The following is a 21,420-nucleotide window of genomic DNA, read 5'->3' as shown; positions in this document are numbered from 1 at the left end:
AAGTATGGAATCACTTCTGCTTGCCAAATGTTCTGATGGAGACTGTTATCTTGTGTTATTGTAGCATACTGTTTTCGTTACCTTTCTTGAAATGTTTGCAGGAATTCTTTTGCTTCTTCAGGGTTTTTTATGAGGAAGTTCTGAAACATGCCAAGTGCCTCTACATACCCCATCAGTTCTGCAATGGATATGGTTCTCTTCAACAAAATTTTAGTAACTCTGTAAACAATAAAGAGGATACAGGCTGTAGATTACGTCCATCATCATGCACTGACAAACTCATCTTTCATTATGAGTATTGATTTTACTTGTAAACAGTGTAAGGTTTGCAAGAAGAACATAAGCCCCATGTTACATAAAGTACACAATATGTGAGTATTTATTTGTATGTTTTTTGCTGACATAGTTTTTAGAGACTATAGAAACTGTTTTTTAAACAAGAGGTCTAGTTTGGAGTTGGTTTATCATGGAAAATCCTCAGATTCCTGATTGCAATGTTAAACCTGTAAAGGAATGAAATGGGCATATTTCCCTGACCATGCATGCAATAAAGTGCAGGCAACACACACTGATTTATACTTCTGGTTTAGTGAACACTCCAGAAATGAGAATATTTCCCAATACCACTTTTCCCCACAAATGTAAATCTTGTTCTATGTTAAGAGTAAAGTCAGATTGCTGAATTGCGCAGTACACTATCAGGAATAATTGTATAAATTGAATTGCTTTCCTTTTTGTTTTAGACCTGTTCGGATATCTGAGTAAATTACACAAGGTTTTACCAAAAGTGATACATTTTTGTAGTTTCATATTTGTTGTTAATTTTCTCAATTATCACTTATACAAAATGAAATGTATTATACTTACAGCAATATCTCAGAGTGCTGCAAAATGTATAGAGCATGCTGCATAAGCAGTCAAGTTGGCCATGGAACTTCCCCTGCCTTTTTGTCCCTGTCCCTGTGGAACTTCTCTTCTATGGCGATGTTAGAAATGGACTGTAAATGCCACAGGTATGCACATTTGTCCAAGTAGGGACTCTTGCTTCTTGTCAGGGTAAGAGGGATGCATACTTTAGATAGGTTTATCTTAAAGGAAATGTGTAAAGTATGTGTACTTCATTCGCCTTTTATTTACCCTTCACCAACCAAATAAAACAGTGCTACGAGTAACCATTGTTAATCACGTGTCAAATCCAGTTCAACTGCTACTTTTTCCTCGAATCTGTATTTCAGCCATGACATATTTGCATCTTCTTTAAACCTCGCTGTTTAACACCCCTCAAAGGTCTTTTGCCTGAATATCTCGAGCTGCCCACACATTTCTTCCAGACAATCTGTTGTTTCAAAACTAGCGTTCAAACCCTTTGATTTCAAAACCTACATGTACCACGTACCTGCTCATTTCATGACTATCCTTGCCGCATCACGTGCGCCTGACATCGCCCAATTTTTCTGTTAATGTTGGGGTTTGATTTTTATCACAAAGTTCACGATTGTTTAGGGGGATAAAATGCAGTGTGGGAACTGTAGTTCACGGAGGAAAGTAACAAAGACACGTGATTTAGAAACGTAAGAAAAGGGGAGGAGTTGAGAGGGTGAAAATCAGGGAATCCGGTGGTTACTCGTAGCACTGTTTTATTTGGTTGGTGAGGGGTAAATAAAAGGTGAATGAAGGGTGGGAAGCCACAATATATAGATTATTGAACATAGAACGTTACTTAGTTTAATTCAATGAATGAAATGGCCAAAATGTAATGTATATATTTGTTAATTCACAGTTATCCCTGAAGAAGGGCTCTCATATGCCCGAAATGCATTGGGTTAATAAAGAAGACTGCTTGGAACCAATTTGTGCATTTTTGTGATCGTTATTTAAGAAGAGGCTCTGATGGGCACACGTGATAATGAGAAGCTGAACAAAAAAGCACTTAAAGTTTTGTGTGGATTTTCAAAAAATGACTTGGAAACATGATGAATTTGGCGAAATATATTGGACGAGTTTGAGTAAAAAGGGTAAAGGACTAAGGTTAAAAAATGAAGGTTAAGGATCTAGTATCCATTCATGCAGTGCAACCGGGAGTGGAGCGCTAATCACGCTCCCCACATGCATTATAGAATTATGGTGCACTCTGGGCAGAGCACTACCCGGTTTTGCACGCACTACGGAAACATTGAGAAAAAAATGGCACAGATTAAACGCTGAAGAATCAGGAGTGCAGACCACCACATGCGATAAGAGAAGGTTGAGGCAAAGTTTCTGGTGGTGGGCGAATCTTATGAAAAACATGATGAGCTTTTAAATGGAGTGTTAAAAAGGATTGATGAACATGGCATGACCATAAAGAAAGAAAAGTGTCAATTAAGGAAAGAACAAGTAAATTATTTAGGACATGAAATATCTGGTAAAGGCATCAAACCAAAGAATAGAATTGTAAAAGCTATTGTTGAAGCTCAGAAGCCTGTAGACAAGGATTTGTTAAGATAATTTCTAGGTTTGGCAGAGTACTGCTCAAAATGTGTGTCTAATTTTCTCAGATTTGGTTGAGCCGATGAGGGCGTTGTTGAAAAAAGGTGTGGAATTTGAGTGGAATCAGGCATGTGAAGAAGCCTTTAAGAAGGTCAAAGATTCTTTGATTTGTGCTCTTGTGTTGAGTCATTTTGATATTCACAGAAAAACTGTATTGACGACGGATGCTAGTAATGTAGGTCTGGGTGCCATTTTGACACAGTATGTTGATGGGGAGGAAAAGATAATTGGATATGCATCGCGTCGTCTACAAGGTGCTGAAAACATCCTATTCAGCAATAGAAAAGGCAGCATTAGGTTGTTGTTGGGCCATGCATCATTTTAAGTTCTATCTTTGGGGTTTGCCTTTCATGCTTAGAACAGATCATAAGCCACTATGGTATATCTTTAAAGGTGGTAAAGGTCTAGAAGGGAACGTGACTACTAGAATTTCTAGATGGCTTTTATCGATCATGGACATGAACTTTTCAATTGATTTTGTGAGAGGGAAGAAAAATATTGTGGCAGACTGTTTGTCTCGTATGCCAAATGTGGAAGAGGATAAGATTTCATCTTTGGTTGAGGTAGATGTTATGTCAGATTTCTCTGGAGATGGATTGGCTCTGAGAAGTGAGGATTTGAGTGTGGCCTTGGAAGGTGATGTGTTGTATGAAAATGTAAAGAGTGCCATAACACATGGATGGAGAAATATGTCAGATTTGGAGAAGATCTGAAACAATATATTAAGGTGAAGGATCAGTTAAGTATCCACTCTGGGAAGGTTTTAAGATGCAGTAGAATTGTACCGCCAAAGATGTTGAGACCAAGATTGATTAAACTGGTGCATGAGGGTCATCGTGCCAGAAGCATGTGTAAGAGAAGGTTGAGGCTAAGTTTCTGGTGGCCAGAAATGGACAAAGAGGTAGAAATGGTGATTAAAGATTGTTATGCTTGTAGTAACAGTGACAAATGCAAAGTTATACGTGAACCACCCTTGGGGTGTGTAAAGGTTCCTGACCGTCCACGGCAGAAGTTAGCATTACATTTTTTGGGTCCTGTGGAAAAATTGGGTACTAGGAACAGGTTCTTGATGGTCTTAGTAGATTACCATAGTAAGTGGTTCACTATAAAGCCGGTTGAGAATATCACAGAAACAAAGGTAATTGGGTTTTTAAGTGAAGTGTTCATGGAAGAAGGGATTCCTAGAACACTGGTTACTGACAATGGAGTGTAATTGGTGTCTAGCATGATGAAAAGATTCCTTGAAAATTTTGGGATTGAACATGTTCAAGTACCATTGTGCAGACCACAGGGTAACTGCCTGGTTGAAAGGGTCAATAGGATCATAATGGACAATATCCAATTATCATTGGCAAATGGGTTAGCTTGGAGAGAAGAATTAAAGAAGATGATGTGGGCTGATCAGGTAACTTCTCATTCTGTTACGGGAATTTCTCCTTTCATTGCATTGAAAGGAAGAAAACCAGCCACTAAAGAATCACCTGTTTGGTTGAGAAAGAAAGATCAGGTTTGGGTGGATCGTGAGTGTATGGCAGAAAGGATGGACGATTCTCATGCTCGTAACAAGGAAAGTTATGATAAAAGGAAAGGAGTGAAAGTTGTGGGTATAGAGAATGGTGATTGGGTTGTTGTGAGGAAGACTGGTTTTGTAAAAAAAAAAGAAAGCAAATATTCTCAACCTCGGAAAGTGATCAAGGTCATGGGATCAGTTGCAAAGCTTGATAATGGAAAAATCTGGAATTTGGGAAGTATGTGTAAAATCAATCCTCATTTTCCTGAAATTGTAACTTGAACAACTGTAAAATTAAATTTCTACATTTGTTTAACTAATTTGAATGTAATCTTGCTAAGAAATTGTATATATTGTTAAAGGTATGCAACTGTTACCACAGATTTTTTACAATGCATACCATTACAACGGATACTATTACAACGCATGTCATTTTACAACGCATTCTATTACATCGCATTACACTACAACGCACATACTATTACAACGCATACCATTACATCATAAGTTTAATTATTGGTAAGTTTATCTTTTTTTATAAATATTGGGTTTTGGGGTACAGGGGTATTTTTAGGTTTTAGGGCTGGGTTTGGGTTTTGGGGTACAGGGGTATTTTTAGGTTTTAGGGCTGGGTTTGGGTTTTGGGGTACAGGGGTATTTTTAGGTTTTAGGGTTGGGTTTGGGTTTTGGGGTACAGGGGTATTTTTAGGTTTTAGGGTTTGGTTTGGGTTTTGGGGTACAGGGGTATTTTTAGGTTTTAGGGTTGGGTTTGGGTTTTGGGGTACAGGGGTATTTTTAGGTTTTAGGGTTGGGTTTGGGTTTTGGGGTACAGGGGTATTTTTAGGTTTTAGGGTTCGGTTTGGGTTTTGGGGTACAGGGGTATTTTTAGGTTTTAGGGTTGGGTTTGGGTTTTGGGGTACAGGGGTATTTTTAGGTTTTAGGGCTGGGTTTGGGTTTTGGGGTACAGGGGTATTTTTAGGTTTTAGGGTTGGGTTTGGGTTTTGGGGTACAGGGGTATTTTTAGGTTGTAGGGTTGGGTTTGGGTTTTGGGGTACAGGGGTATTTTTAGGTTTTAGGGTTGGGTTTTGGTTTTGGGGTACAGGGGTATTTTTAGGTTTTAGGGCTGGGTTTGGGTTTTGGGGTACAGGGGTATTTTTAGGTTTTAGGGCTGGGTTTGGGTTTTGAGGTACAGGGGTATTTTTAGGTTTTAGGGCTGGGTTTGTGTTTTGGGGTACAGGGGTATTTTTAGGTTTTAGGGCTGGGTTTGGGTTTTGGGGTACAGGGGAATTTCTAGGTTTTAGGGCTGGGTTTGGGTTTTGGGGTACTGGGGTATTTTTAGGTTTTAGGGTTGGGTTTGGGTTTTGGGGTACAGGGGTATTTTTAACCTATTTTTACAAATAATAAAATTAAAATTAATTTAATTAATAATTTTATTTATTAAATAAATAAGAAATAATTAAATTAAATAATACATTAATAAATATTTACATTATATTTTGAAATTATTTATTAATATTATATACTTACCTATACTTATGTTGTAATGGTATGCGTTGTAATAGTATGTGCGTTGTAGTGTTTTGCGTTGTAAAGGTATGCGTTCTAAAATGACTTGCGTTGTAATAAATCCGTTGTAATGGTATGCGTGCTAAAAATACGCGTTGTAACATCATATATCCATTGTTAAATGTATACAATAACATTGTATTAATAATTTAGGAAGTTGTGTCATTTATTTATATTTAGTTATGAGGGGGAGATGTGTGGTGATGTCTTCTTTAAGAGAGAACTTTCTGATGAATGTGTGACATCATGAAAGATTCTTGTGCAAGCAGTTGAAGCTGAGGGTCACTGATAGCTGTATCACAATAAACTAGCTCTTCTACTAAATTGGATTTCAAGTGTGATTACTACACTTATTTATATTTATGTCATTTCCCAGGTAAACTAAGCTTGGGTGCCCGACTTTGTATCTGTATTCAGAGTCATCCATCCATGAGCTCTCTTTGATAGTGCGGCCAAGTCCTCCAGCAATGAGAGTAGTTTCACCATCTTCCACACTCTGCTGTGAAGGTATTTCGGAGCTGGTGATGTAGCGTACGGTTGAACTCCCTCCACAGCTGTTCTTTTAGCGTTCCCTGAGAAGCTTTTCGCACTTGATCCCATGCAGTGATAAAGGCCCCTTGCCTGGCAAATGATTGTTTCAAGACTCCAAACTCAAGTCTAATTTGCGCAGGTGAAGTGTATCTCGGCAGCCCAAAGATGACCCTGTATGCAGCTGTTACTGTGGCATTGAGTATTTTCATGTCCCTGCCTTTCTGTGCCTCACTACCGTGGGTGATTGTTGGTATAAGTTTTGCGCTAACCACCTCAGCGAGCGTCAGGATCGATGGGCCAGTTAATTTAGAGTTTAATGTTTTTAGAGAGATTGCTAGTATTAAACCTTTTTTGCCTTATGGCCTTCTTCTGTGCCAAGAAATGGCCGCCAGTATCCAGCTTCACGCCAAGATATTTACATTCTGTTGTATCTTCTATTCTGGTCTCTCCCCAAAACCAGGCTGCAGTTTGTCACCTTTTTTTCCCGATTGGCATTGTTCTCATTTTGTCCAAGTTGATCGTTAAATCATTTGCTTGGGAGAAGTCCTGCGTTGTGTTTAAGAGATGTTGTAGCCCTTCTTTTGCTTTGCTGATCAGGACTATGTCATCTGCATTAAGGAGACAAGGTATTGCCATGTCTCCTAATTTCAGAGCATGTGAGTTGCAACTGATGAGCTGCGGGACTAAATCATCTACGAACAGATTAAAAACAGTCTGTGCTAAAACACCCTGTTTCAACCCTTTTTCCGTGGGTATGTGTCTTGACAGGAAAGTGTCATTACCCAGCTTCACCTGTAGCCATGTGTCCATATGCAGATTTATTATCAAGTTGAGGAGGGACTGTGAATGCCCCCAACGATGGAATTTGGACCAAAGTCTAGTGTGATTTACATCATCAAAAGCAGCCTTGTAGTTGATAAAGCATAGGTATAGAAATGTCCGTGTAGCCTTGGCCTTATCCATAAGCATAGCAGTGCTTAATATGTAAGGTATTGTCCCAACTGATTTTGCGAAGCTGGTCTGTTGTAGGGGAATTGCGGATTTTTCTTTCACCCATGCCTGGAGAAACTTCAGTATCAAACCTGTGAAGAATTTTGCTTCATTATCTCATAGAGCTGCTAAACTGTAATTTTGTGGTTCCGATTTATCACCAGATTTGTGGATAGGGGAAATGATTGAACCTCTCCATGAGCTGGGCAAGATGTTCTGCGTTCTAATTTCTCTGAAGACTGGGTCCAGTGCTTCTGCCCAAAAAAGTACTGGTGGAATTCCATTTGTGCCAGTAGCACCTTCTCTTCTCCCCTTTCCAATCTGCCTTTTGATGGCATCTATATGGTTCATTTGGTGGACTTTAGTTGATGAGTCTGACCCTGATTTCACAGAGTCAACGAGGTTGGGTTCGGCCCAGGCCTTGAGTGACGTTTCACAGTCTGGTTAATTTTGACAGGCTTGACACTGCTCGGTGCGTTCCGTACCCTGTTGGAAGTGGGACGTGAGCTATTTTGCTCAGACTTCCTCTGTGATATTCGAGGAGATGCTGTCATGATTGTGATAAATAAATTGGTTTATAATACCCCAAAATCTGGTGCTATTGTCGTGTTTAACATCGGCATGTAGTTTGACCCATAGATCTTCCTCCAAGGCTCTATTCGCATCCTTTTTTAGTTTTTTGAGGTCTGCCCGTTGTTTTCGTAATGCTTGTAATTGTGTTTGATTGCTGTGCTTGTGCTGAAGGTGTTTTTTTGCAAGCTTGATTGTTTTCCTTAGCAGTATATGATATGGGTTTCGTGCTGCTAAATCTTTGCAGGTTTGGTGGTTCGGTCTTAGTCGCATGTGCTTCCATCACTTATAGGAAGTTTTTGCATTTCTCAACTTCGCCATCTACGACCCTCGCAGCGAAATTTTGTTTTGTGGTTTCAACCATCTTTCTGCCTGCGGATATCCTGAATTTTATACTTCTTAGGTTGATGGTGGGAATTAATCCTTGGGACTCCCGGCACCATTCAAATATTGGAGTGACTGTTCTCAGTTCTACTTCTTGAGGTCGATGATCACTATCGCCTTTATTGCCCAACTGAAACAATGCAATTTGATGAAAAAGGTCTAGGGAGATGAAAGTATAGTCCAGAATCTATCTTGTTTTTGTGGAGCTGTATGTTGTTATAGGAGGGTTGTCTTAAGGTAATCTACAATTTAATTCCCTCAAATTAAGATGTTCCAAATCCTCCAAGGTCATTTGTCCTATCTTGGTTTGTTTGCACGCATGAAATGTTCCTTGGAGCGGGATATTCCAGATTACGTTTTACAAAAGCACTTCTTCATCCAAGGAGAAGACCATTAGATTACGGTTTAAGTCCCCGGTTAAGATGAGATCCATTGTGCAGCCTTCTCTTATACATGTTTCTACAAAGTTGTAAATTTCCTTATCTAGTTTGGTTTGATGTTTATGTTGGATATACACATTTATTATCATGGTGTTAGGATCCCTTTTATGTATCGGTGGTGATGAAAAGGAAATAGTGACTGCTAATGTTGATTGTATTGTGGGATGAAAGGTGTGGGTATTTTATTTTATTTTATTTGAAGGTTTTATATAGCACTGGCTAGACCCGGAGGTATCAGGGCTCTTTACATGAGCATCAGATCATAGTTACAGGTTACATTGTTTCAATGGTTACACAGTTATTAGAGCATGTCACCATAGTTACTTGCAAAGTCGAGATAAAACAATAGGCACAAATACATAAGGGGAAAAGTAGGCAAGGGGAAAGATTCAGGGGAGGGGGGTAGGAGCTGGGGAAGTAGACAGGTGGGAAAGAGAAGGGGAGGGTGAAGGACACAGCATAGAAAGAGGAGGGGGAGGGCAATCGGGACAAAAACCAGTAGACGAGTGAAAGCAACGTCCAAAGTCCAGTAAGCTGTGATCCGAGGGGAAGTGGTATCACTTCTCTATCTCTGTTGCGGGAGGCTCCCTTTATGCAGTGGACTCTATCAGAAGGGTCTCTGAGACTCCAAGGCCTACATACTGGAACCTTCCCCAAAAACGAGAGAGGGAGTGCTTTGGCAAGGGGTGCCATACCACACCTCAGCTGTGAGTGGCTCCCTTGGTGCAGTGGTCTCTCTCAGTGGGTTTGCTGAGACTCCAGAGTATAAATATTAGATCTTTCCCCAACAAGGTGGGAAGGAGTGCTTAGCAAAGGGCACAAAGGACAGAGAGCTAAGGAGATTAGCAGGCAAGGTGAGACATTCAGGGTAGAGGGGATAGGATCTAGGGAAGTGTACAAAGAAAGGAAGAGTACTAAATGGAAACATATTTAATTAATGAGTTATTAAATAGTGCCGGCTAGACCAGAAGGAAACAGAGCGCTTTACATGAGGAACAATAATGTTGCAATTTACATCAGTTAAAAGTTACATAAGTATGAAGAAAAGCATTTAAAGAACATAGGGGACAAGGTGAATGGCGCAAGGAAGGGTAAGGGGATAGGGTAAAGGGGTAGGAGGAAGATAGGACGTAGAGAGGAGGGTTATGTTTCCTCAGCCCCTCCCACACAGCTGCCACTGGCCCTTGCAGTGTCTTCTAATGTCGTCCTGGCGTTCCCTCTTATTCCACTGCTGCTCTCTCCCGAAAGGTGGTGGACCGCTGGCTCAGGCGCACTTGAGATCAAAACCCCTTCAGGCGTCTTATGGTGTATGTTCTCAGAAAAAGTGGGTAGTGCATAGTTCTTGCACAGCTCCTCTTGCAGCACAGCTATGAGCGCTCTGCCCCAAGTGCCAAGCTTCAGGGTGGGGCCCAGAGGTTCCTGCAGCACAGCCTGATTGGGGTGTCTTCTATAGCCTATCGGGCCTTCATATATATATGTGGGGGCCCCCACTGAGGGCCAGGGCTGTCTCCATTGCTACTTGGTTCACCCCAGAGGTGCCCAGGTCACCACCGGCCCCCAGGGAGTGTTGCCGAACCTCCTCGGACTGCTCCGGTTGGGCGCCCCACCAGCACACTCACACTCCTCACATCTGAGTGCTGAACTTTTCCACTGATGGGCAATATGCTGATGTTGCCCCGGAGCGGGTGCCCAATCCCTCGCAGCGGCAATCTGGGATTACGGGCCTCGGCCCTGGGGTCCCTGCTGCACTAGCGACCAGTCTCCTTGCATCTTGAGGCTCACTTGTAGTCACGTCCTGGACCTCCTCTCACCTTCGATCGTGCAAGATCCGCCTCTGTGGTTTCCATCTTGGCTCTGCCTATGTATCGCCAAGCCGGGGTGAGTTTCATCAATAAACTTTGTCGCTCGGGGTCTGCTGAGGTTTTTCCCAGGATCAGCACAATCCCCAGGCGTTCAGACACTCGGATTATGCAAAATATTGTGCCCACCAGGGCTCAGGATTAGTAGCATCGGGGATGCTGCGGACGGAGCTCTGGGTCCACTCCCGCTCCAGTACACGTTTTGTTTTTTGGAAGCTTTATATAGTGCAAACTCGACCCGAAAGTATCAGAGCACTTTACATGAGCATCAGTTGCGTTACAGACGGACACATTTAATTTTGTGTTAGGCATGGGGAGATTAATTTGCCCAGAATCCTGTGATGATGAGCATCCCTTCCGACACTCAAACCCGGTTCCCCAGCTTAGAGGTCGATTGTGCCCTTAGGCCACATCCTCTCATCTATCTGTTCTTTGAGCAGGCATATAAACCCACTGCACTACCATAGATGAGTTAAAGCTGCCAATAGACAAAACTCACATCTCTCACCAGCAGGTACATTAACCACCAGAGTTATCTTGACACTGGTATTGGTACATTAACCACCAGAGTTATCTTGACACTGGTATTGTTGCTTGAAAATGGCTGATATACAAAGAAATTTGAAATGGTTTTCAAAACTGCTGCTCTGCCTAAAAACCAACCAACCCACCCTTCCAGCCTCCTGGTGAAAAGCCTGATGTCCTATATGGCCAGTCGGGCCTTGCTGCACCCTCAATCCATGGACCCAACCTCCCCCACAGAGAGCCGGAAAGCCGGCTTGTTCCTGTGCTGAAGCGACTGCTCGGTCAAGGGTGGTGAGATGAGCTGCTGTGGGGTGATAGGGCCGTGTGCTCTCACCTGTCCTCAGTGACTAGCCCATGCACTCATTTAGCTGCAACTGTACACCCTGCTGTGGAGCTGAGGCGGGTCTCCTACCCATGTTTCTTGTAGTCCCACTATGTCGAAGGCCCTAACATAGGTGACAAAGTTCAAATCAGCTAGTTTGTTAGCGAGCCCATTTACATTCCAGGACCAGATCCGTACTGTCCCCTTTGTATTTGCTGTATTTAGTGGGCAGGGGGCTTGTCAATCTCTTGTGTTGTTTATGCTTCTCGCGATCCATCTTATTTATTCTTCCCGAGCTTGCGGTATAAAGGGATCGTTACAGCTTCTTAGATCCTCAGGTTGTTGCCTCTTGTCAGTACTACAGTGCCCTATGGCTCTTATCAGCACTGATGTGGTTGGTATACAGGCAGCCATCTCAGGTATCCTCAGGGGTTCCAGGGTTCACAGGTCTGGATATCCTGGTTTAAAATACGGGCAATGGTTATCCCCCTAGACTTTAGGATATCACTTTCTTTGAGTATTTTAGGTGCTATTATTGGAGTGGTCTATGTCGCTCTTGTTTTTGCACCTGCCTTGAAAGCCCCACAGTTAATACATTCTGTTGACTCCAATTCTGTTGTTGTTATAGCTGCCAATGGTGTTATGTGAGATAATAACTGCAGTATGTTGCCTCGGTTCAGAATGTTGTGCCTTCCTTTAGAGGTGTATTTAGGTATGAACCATGTTGCATTTGTTTCCTTCACCCCTTCCTGTTTAGAGACATCTTTATGGTTTTTAAGGTGGGCCAGCTGACCTCATTTTGTGGGCATCCCAATGCCATTTGGTTAACTTCTGTAGGGCCTATGCTTCCTTGACATTTTGGGCCATGAATGGTTCGATTTTGTGTTTGAGATATCAAGGAATTTTTGACAGTTGTTTGTGAGGCTTTTGTGTCTGAGAGTAGGAATTGGCTGTTCTGTGACTTCTCTCCCTCCCTTTTGGCTAGGTGTTCACTGACAAGGATGTCCAAATTCCCCTGATTTGTGTACCTCCCCACGGCGATGCTGTCATTTGTAGATGATACCCGTGGGTTGTCGATATGTCTAGAATTTTGGTTGGTCTCAGTGGTTTGGTTTCTCACCCCGTTATCTCCTTCAATTCTGGTTTTAATTTGATATACAATGGGGTTTCCAACTAAGTGAAGTTGAGGGGGGTCAACTCCCACATCCTCCTGTGCGCTCTCAAGTGCACTGGTTTCTTGCTTTCTGCTTGGTGGGGCTTGGGAACCACTAGGTATGTTTGCGATGCTCTAGGTATTGATTGCTTCTGGTGTAGGGATATTCTGTTGCGTTATCCCATCATGCACTGGCGGAGTCTTAATGGGCTGTTGCTTTATCCATTCTTGCACTAGTGGTGCCCCAAAAAGTCATGGAAATCCATTCCTGGTGGGGCTTTGTTTCTGATTCCGCCCTTTCCGTTTTTGGTGACGTCTTTGTTTTGCATTCATTTTCAATTCCCCTTTAGCTGCCTCTGCCTGTTATGGCGTGTGGCTGTCGCTAGTTAAAGATTCTGCTGTTTGTTTACTTTTGTTATTATTGGTGTTATTTTCTGTTTGTTTAGTTAGAGTTGGTATTTGCTCCTCGTTGACAGGCCCATGCTGTTGAATTGCTTTATCTTCACCGTAACCAGACGGGGTTTGCCCTTTTATAGGCTGTGTATTAGCATTATTTGATGCCTTTTTTTACTTGTGCGCATAAATCCGTCAGCATTGCTGGAAGAGTTGCTAGTTTATCCACAATTGGGCTGTACCCGCAGGGTCTATGGTCGGCTAGCGTGTGATCCTGAGTGCTTTGCAGCATCGTGTTCAAATTTCCCAAATTGCCATCAATTGATACTACATAGACGGCCATGGTGTTCAGTAGGGATAATTGCAAGTCCATTTTGTCTGTCAGATATTGCAGGGCCTCTACCAGGAGTTGAACAGTGTCCCCTTGGTCAGTTCTTTGCATGTCCTCTTTAGGATTTCCAGCCTCACTACCGGCTCTGCTGCCATTGTCTGTTTTTTGTATTTTTCCATGATGTGCTCCAGATTCTCTGATTGTACAAGTGGACAGCGCATACGGCCCCTCCGCTGTCTCCTTGCACCCATCCATTTTTAGGATTTCTGCTGATTCGCTCCTGTGGGTGTCCCCCCGGTAGGCTGGCAGGAGCGCCTGCCATTCGTCCTTATCTAGTTATGAGTGTTTATCCAGTTCTGATTCATCCAGCAAACTGGTTTGAGACATTGCTGGTTTGCATTGGGGGTGCGTTGGGAAAAAACATACTTCATGTTCTGAGCCCAGCTTGTTCCTTGGGTTTTCAGATGATCCCCCTTTTGCCTTCGGGTCCTCCGTATTATCTTCCAGATTACCCTTTGCAGGGTCGTCTTTGTTTCCTAACCGTAGGACTGCTGTTGCATTGTCTAACTCACAGATGGTTAGTGGCTCTAGTAATACGCAGTTAATCCCACCATTTTTGTGTTGATTGGAGGGCCTGGACATTGTAACCGTAGAGATGTTGTGGGTATTTGCAGGGTTTTAGTTGCCTGCGACTACGATATTTAATACCCGTTTTTCCCATGAACCATTGATCTCAAGCTTATCTCCCCCATCTTGAGGTGAATCTTGTGGCGCTTCCGAGTACAATTCATTAAGCTTTTTCTCTGGGGTCTTGAGATTCCAACTTGCGGCAGGTGCTGGGCCATATGAGTATGTTATTGAGCTATCCACCCCTTGACTTTCCCCCTTTCCTCCTTGGGGGCAGGCCCTTCAATCCCTTCCTCCTTGCCTCTATCATCTTGAAGAGAGGTCAGGAGTGGTGTTTGAAGACCCGCAAGTACGGTAGGGTGTGAAAGCAGGGTGTCGCCTGCATTTTTTTTTAAACAAAATTTAGTGTCGATTTTAGGCTAAAATAGGTGGGATTTTGGCGTTTTAGTCTCCGGCGTCAAGTTGCTATGCCTCATTGAGTCTGGTGTCTTTTCAATTATGGTGCTTTCTACCTGCATTGCCGGTCTGGTGTTAACCAGATGCTCACCCTCTGTGCACTCAAGTGTTTTCAACTTCCTTTTCCACTTGATTGTGTTGCTTGAGTTGTTGCTAACATTGCTTGTTCCACTAGTGTATTTGGGCGCTTGTTCTACTAGTGTATTTGTGCACCCCGCAGATGTGCCCTGATGTCATGCTTCCAAATCTATGAGATCTATTAAGGTGATTTTTCTTTGGGCTTTAATCGACTACTGCGTTCCGTGTTGTGGGCTTAGTTCAGTCCAGGTTCAGTCCTGACTGTGTCCAGTGGAATTTTCAGGGGGGGATGCACGGCCGATGCACGGCCAGTGCGCTGCTGGTCATAGCTGTCCCCCGCCCCGGTCTTAGGCCCAGCTGGTTGACCGGCTTCCAGTGCTTAAGGATAACCCTGGGGCCCCTTGTGTAGGAGAAAGAGCCACAAGGGTCAGCAAGAGTCAGCTAGAGTCAGTTAGACAGCAGAGCCTGTGGACCACACGCAGGGATACTACACAGCAGCAGACCGGCTTGCTTCCCACTCACAGCCTGCCGCTCACTGCAGCATGAGAAACCCAGGTACCTCCGCTCCTCCGCGATGTGCCTGGAAATGCTGAAATGCTTGACGTGCTGGAGAGACAAGCAGCTCCTGCCACGCTGGTCAAGCTTTTCGCAGCTCTCTTCTGTGGCTCCTGCGGACAAGTTTTCGCTGCTCTCTCCGCTGCTCCTGCCTGCTGCATCAAATAGCTTGTTATGCAAGATTGGACAGACTTGGACAGACTTTTGCAATTCCCCCTCGGCTCCTGCTGCGTTAATTGTGCTTTATTTTTTGCTGCCGGGAGTTAGGGAGTCCGGGACCCTCCAAAGAGAGAGGGCCTCAGGTGAGGAGTCTGAGTCCGTCCACGGCTCCCCGGCGGCTGGTGCTCAGCTGGTATACCGCCTGCTCGCCTCTGCACGGTTCCTTGCTCTGCTCTGCTCCACCGGCTTTGGCAAAAATGTGGACTGGATTCCGGCATCCCAGGATCTTGTCCGTAGCCCTGGTTCACCAAGCCACCATCAAGCGCCCAGGACCTGAGTATTTGAGCTCCCTTGCCAGACGATTCCTTCCTGGTGAAGCTGGTGGTGCTGGAGAGCCTTCTGGCGCAGGCTGGTAGGGTGCAGTGAGGCAGTGGAGGAGGGTGCAGGAAGGAGAAGAACATGGCAGCCGGCTCTGCAGCTGAGTCAACCCAGCCCTATATCACCCAACCCAGCTCAGGCCTGAGTCCTGATGCCAAATCCTGTCTGCCACTCAGCTTTTTAGTGACCCCCCTCTTGGATCGTGGGACTCCAGCTGCTTGCAGTATGCCTCGGTGATATAGCCAAGGATGGTGCCAAGGAAGGTTGCAGGCTAAGGGCTCCAATCTGGCACTGGTCCAGATGATAACCTCTACTGTGGTCCTCCACACCGCAGTCTCAACACCAACCTCTGCCTCACTGCCTCACTCTCTGCCTAACCGCTCAGGGTGCGCTCTTAGTCTGCACCCGCACTCTGCCATTTTGGTAGCATGTGACAGTGTCTGTCCTTGGGGTAATAGCGGCAGTAACTGCACCCAGTTGGCGGCAGTCGGCCGGGACAGCTGTAGTCCACTGTCCCGCTCCCGGCCTTTCCTGCTTGGTATCAGAGGGATATTCACAGGAATTTGCTATGGGAATCATGGAGGGAATTGCAATGGGAACCGTCACTAACTCCTTGCCGCGACCGCTGTCGTTCTGTTCTGCTCTGCTCAGGTGTTGCTGGTCTGGGTTGCCTCCTTTCTCCCCACCTTGGTGCCTGATCATCCGATACGGGCTGGGCCACCTCTGAATGCCGCGTGACACAGCTCGCGCTCCTGCCCAGTTCCTAAGGCGCCATGGGACAGGGCCCGTGGGAGAGCCAGGGAGGTGGCCATCCGGTCGTCACTGGGAGTAAAGTCAGGGGGTTGAAGGCAGCCTGTTGCCCCCTGCATCCGGTTTTGCTACCAACATGCCCCATGGCTTCTCAGCCTATAACACCATTGCCTTTGCCAGCCCGGTGCTGCTACTGTCCACCTCCAGCAGCGAGAACCCTGGTGCCGTCCAGAGCCACACGACAATGCATTGGTGTGGCCTGACGGTGCAGCGTGCTAGAACTGAGCTCTGCCTATAGTGCCATTCACTCAGTGTGCTCCTGACCCTCTCCTGCCCTCTTGTCTGCCAGGTGCTGCTGGCACAAAAAGCCTGCTATACTCTCTTTAACTCCATCAGCATTGCAGCACTAATGTACCTGCCCTCCAGGTTCCCGCCGAAACATCATATTGCAGACTTCTGCCTATCACAGACACCATATCATCAGTGGCCATGACGCATCCCCACACCATCTCAAGGGATTGCTCTCCACGGAAGTTACAAGGTGTGCCATGCACTGATGAGCCAGCTTATGCAGTCAGGGCTATACTTTGAGGCTCGCTTACTGGATACAGTGGCCCATGGATATCTCCATCCTTGGTACAAAAGGGGTTGGTGATGGGCGGAGCATCTTAACCAATCAAACACTCACACCCAGTACACAGATCTGGGTTTAATCCATCACCGTTCTTTAGCCCACTCTGGGACCCCAGTTCAGACGTGGCCATATGCAAATCGTCTGACCCTGTGCCTCATGGGAACAGTCCAGCCCGAACTGCCAAGCCATGCCTTCCCTGTACCGGAAACAAGCTTCCGAGGACCGGTTTCTGGCATTTCAGCCGTCTTCAGCCCGGCTTCCTTGAATCTCTGTTGACTGGGTGTGAGTGTTTGATTGGTTCAGATGCTCCGTCCATCACCAACCCCTTTTGTTCCGCTTTGTTCGCCATAAGTTGGCAGGGTATGCTCAGACATGAGTCCCTTGCTCACTTTGCCACTGGATTCAAGGAAGCCGGGCTGAAGACGGCTGAAATGCCAGAAACCGGTCCTCGAAAGCTTGTTTCCGGTACAGGGAAGGCATGGCTTGGCAGTTCGGGCTGGACTGTTCCCATGAGGCACAGTGTCAGACTGATTTGCATATGGTCATGTCTGACTCTGAACTGTGGTGGCAGAGTGGCTATAGAACGGTGATGGATTAAACCCAGATCTGTTGACTGGGTGCGAGTGTTTGATTGGTTCAGATGCTCTTTCCATCACCACCCCCTTTTGTACCGCTTTGTTCGCCATAAGTTGGCAGGGTATGCTCAGACGTGAGTCCCTTGCTCACTTTGCCACTGGATTCAAGCAAGCCTGGCTGAAGATGGCTGGAATGCCAGAAACCGGTCCTAGGAAGCTTGTTTCCGGTCCAGGAAAGGCATGGCTTGGCAGTTTGAGCTGAACTGTTCCCATGAGGCACAGGGTCAGACTGATTTGCATATGGCCATGTCTGAACTGGGGTGGCAGAGTGGGCTAAAGAACGGTGATGGATTAAACCCAGATCTGTTGACTGGGTGTGAGTGTTTGATTGGTTCAGATGCTCCGTCCATCACCACCCCCTTTTGTACCGCTTTGTTCGCCATAAGTTGGCAGGGTATGCTTAGACGTGAGTCCCTTGCTCACTTTGCCACTGGATTCAAGCAAGCCTGGCTGAAGACATCTGGAATGCCAGAAACCGGTCCTAGGAAGCTTATTTCTGGTCCAGGGAAGGCATGGCTTGGCAGTTAGGGCTGGACTGTTCCCATGAGGCACAGGGTCAGACTGATTTGCATATGGCCATGTCTGAACCTGGGTGGCAGAGTGGGCTAAACAACGGTGAGCACAGAGCTAAATAAGGAAAGACGCACACTCAGACAGACAGAGAGATCTTGGTGACAGCACCCCTCCCCTTGAAACCTTGCCCGCCTCAGACTTGCTAGGTCGTCATACAAAAAACACATCTGGAGACAAAAAGCTTCCTTCTTCAGGACTCAACTAGAACGAACTAAGAACAGGCCTAGAGAACTTTTCAACATCGTACACAATCAAACTGCTTCTGTTCCCCCTGTCCCACCAGCCTCGACGACTAAATGTGAGGAAATAGCTCTCTTTTTCTCTGACAAAATTAAAAAGATTGAGCAATCCTTCCTCCCTACTGTGATCCCTACCACCACTCCTGACATCTCTCTTACTACTCCCCTCCATCATAACTCCCCTTACTCCCGCTACCACTCATCGTAACTCTGATCTCCATCTCCCTTCACAGCCCCACACTCTCCCGGACCCTAAGCTACCTAGCACTGTCCTTAAAAATAATGCTGAATGTCTTAATTTCCAGCCTGTCACTGAAAGAGAAGTCTTCAACATCATTACTGAACTTAAGCCTTCCTCCCTCACCAAAGACCCACTCCCCTCCAAACTTGTCCAAAACCTCAAACATATCATCACCCCTCCCTGGACTGCTATTATCAACACCTCCCTTGCCACCGGCTGTGTCCCCTCTTCCCTGCAACTTGGACAAATTTCCCCCATTATCAAAAATCCACTGGCGGACCCAAATGATCTCAACAATCTCCGTCCCATCTCCAACCTTCCCCTTCTCTCTAAAGCCCTTGAAAAATGCGTCCTTCTCCAACTAGACAGACACATTGAACAATTTAACTTACTTGACCCCTTACAATCTGGCTTTAGGACAGGATGCAGTACGGAAACCGCCATGCTCAACATTGTTGACGACATCCACCACTCACTCGACAATAACGAATCTAGCCTTCTGATCCTCCTTGATCTCTCTGCAGCGTTTGATACTGTTAATCACTCTACTCTACCTAATATTCTTAGAGATAGATTTGGCCTAAATGGTATGACAAACAAATGGTTTGTCTCTTACCTTCAACACCGCACTCAACAAATCAAAGTCCAGAACTGCCTATCTAACCCTACCCCCATCTCCTTAGGAGTTCCGCAAGGATCTATCCTCTCTCCCTCTCTCTTTAACCTCTTCATGGAACCCCTTACACTCATTTTCAAACAAGCCAGGATCAACTACCATCTCCATGCTGACGACACCCAACTCTACTGTAAGATTAAAACTCATGCCAACATCATTCACCTCAACAACACCCTCATCAAGATTCAAGCCTGGTTCCACATGAACCACCTCAAACTTAACCCCCCAAAAAACGAAATTATTCTTTTTTCCCCAAAAAACAATCAGCTTCCCATTCAGAACTGGATCACAGACCTTAATCCCCCAAACTGCTCCTTATCCATGTCCGACTCATTCAAATCACTAGGGATCTCCCTAGACAACCTCCTCACCCTCAAGGTCCACATCAACAATTCTGCCAAAGGGGCCCTCTTCACTCTCCACCACCTGAAGAAAATCAAGCCCTTCATCCCAAGAGATGAGTTCAAACTAGCTCTCCAATCCCTTGTACTCTCTCGAATTGACTACGGCAATGCCATTCTTACTGGAATTCCCAAGATCCACCTAGCAGCTCTAAAATCTGTTCTCTACCTTGCAGCGAGGCTTATCACAGACTGTAAACGATTCGACCACATTTTCCCTGCCTTCAAAACCCTTAAATGGCTCCCCATTGAAGGTAGGTCCACTTACAAAACGGCCTGCATTACACACAAAACTCTCCATCAAAACACACCATCCTACCTCACTAAAAAACTTAGTAAAGCCAGCTGCTCCCGATCCCTGAGAAGCACTAACTCCTTCCTTCTTATACCCCCCTTATGAAAAAGAAATCCACTCAGTCTCGATCCTTTTCCGGCAATGCTCCCTGCATATGGAATGCCCTGCCTACTAAACTTCGATGCAATCCTTCCTATTCTAGCTTCAAAAAATAACTCAAACTACATTTCCTCAATAAATACTGGGGACCCTAATCCCTATCTGCCCCCCTACACCGGCCACCTCTGTCCGACCGTAGATTCGTTTGCCTCCCGCGACCTGCCCTACCCGCCCTTCCTCTGATCACCCCCTGCCTCCCTGTCTACCACCCTCACATTTCCTTACACCCCCGTCCGTCGTCAAAACTCAGCCCTCATCACCACTCTCCAACCCCCTCCAATTTTTGCCCTACCCTCCCTTTCCTTATCAACCTTACTGCCCTATTTTCCCAGCGCTCTTCTTAATTTTTGTGCCTATGTAATTATAATTACCACTTTCTCCACAGTATGGTGTTTTTTGTCTACCCAGATTTATCTTCCTGAAGTCCCCCATATGTTGACTTATATGTTGTGTATATACTATACTGCTATGTTTTTGGGTCCCTGTGTTTTTACCTTCTGGCTCACAATATGTAAAGCGCTCTGATGCCCCCGGGTCCAGCCAGCGCTATATAAAACCTCTAAATAATAACTAATAATAATAATAATGATGGATTAAACCCAGATCTGTTGACTGGTTGTGAGTGTTTGATTGGTTCAAATGCTCCATCCATCACCACCCCCTTTTGTACCACTTTGTTCGCCATAAGTTGGCAGGGTATGCTTAGACGTGAGTCCCTTGCTCACTTTGCCACTGGATTCAAGCAAGCCTGGCTAAAGACGTCTGGAATGCCAGAAACCGGTACTAGGAAGCTTATTTCCGGTCCAGGCAAGGCATGGCTTGGCAGTTAGAGCTGGACTGTTCCCATGAGGCACAGGGTCAGACTGATTTGCATATGGGCACTTCAGGTATGAAGTATTGCAAAGTGTTCTGGTCATGGAAGAAAGTTTTATACTCAGCTTTATGGGTGTGTCAAAACGGGGTATTGCTGTCAGGTGTGTTGTACTGTAATTTGTACATTTGTAGTTGCCATGGGGGTGTGTCTTTGAGGTGTGTTAGGTGATTGTGGGGGCAGAACTAGTTTGCTGTGTGGACTTGGAGGCCTTTTTCTGATTTTTTCTTGCTGACCGCCATGTTTGTCACGGTGCATCTGCAGCGGTGGCTATGCTACAGCTCTTCCGCTGGCTCTCCTATTCATCACTGTTTGCGACCGCAGTGGTCGGAGACAGCGAAATGTACCGCTGTTACATTAGGGGAATGCTAATTTCACGGGCAGTTACTCAGCGGGCCTGGCGGCGTTATTTTGCGTTTCTGCCACATATCCATCCGTCACAGAGTGTTTTTCACCTGCTCCGCCCACTATGGGCGTTTTTTCATTGACATTTTCGGCCTCAGTTGGAGTTTTGGGCCATTTGATCATAATGGGAGAGCCGGTTTTGCCACGGTACCGGCGGGTGGTTGATTTCCGCTACCATAGCGGTC

The 21,420-nt window shown here is 45.3% G+C and overlaps 1 protein-coding gene across 2 annotated transcripts in view; it reads right to left on the bottom strand.

Moving 5' to 3' along the window:
* The window catches only part of LOC147701320 (uncharacterized), a 186,403-nt gene that overhangs the window by 12,996 nt on the left and 151,987 nt on the right, over nucleotides 1-21,420 (bottom strand). The window contains exon 6 of one of the 2 annotated variants that reach the window (XM_086928628.1): nucleotides 82-219. In XM_086928628.1, the coding sequence (XP_086784754.1) occupies nucleotides 82-219 (138 nt within the window). Of the gene's footprint in view, nucleotides 1-77; nucleotides 220-21,420 lie in introns of those variants that run through there. The other variant, XM_086928629.1, reaches the window with a different exon arrangement.

The sequence above is a fragment of the Lissotriton vulgaris genome, chromosome 7 (genome assembly GCF_964263255.1).
Source record: "Lissotriton vulgaris chromosome 7, aLisVul1.2, whole genome shotgun sequence".
Taxonomy (NCBI): Eukaryota; Metazoa; Chordata; class Amphibia; order Caudata; family Salamandridae; genus Lissotriton; species Lissotriton vulgaris.
The sequence above is the reverse complement of the archived record's forward strand: the minus strand, read 5'-3'. Positions and strand labels throughout refer to the sequence as shown.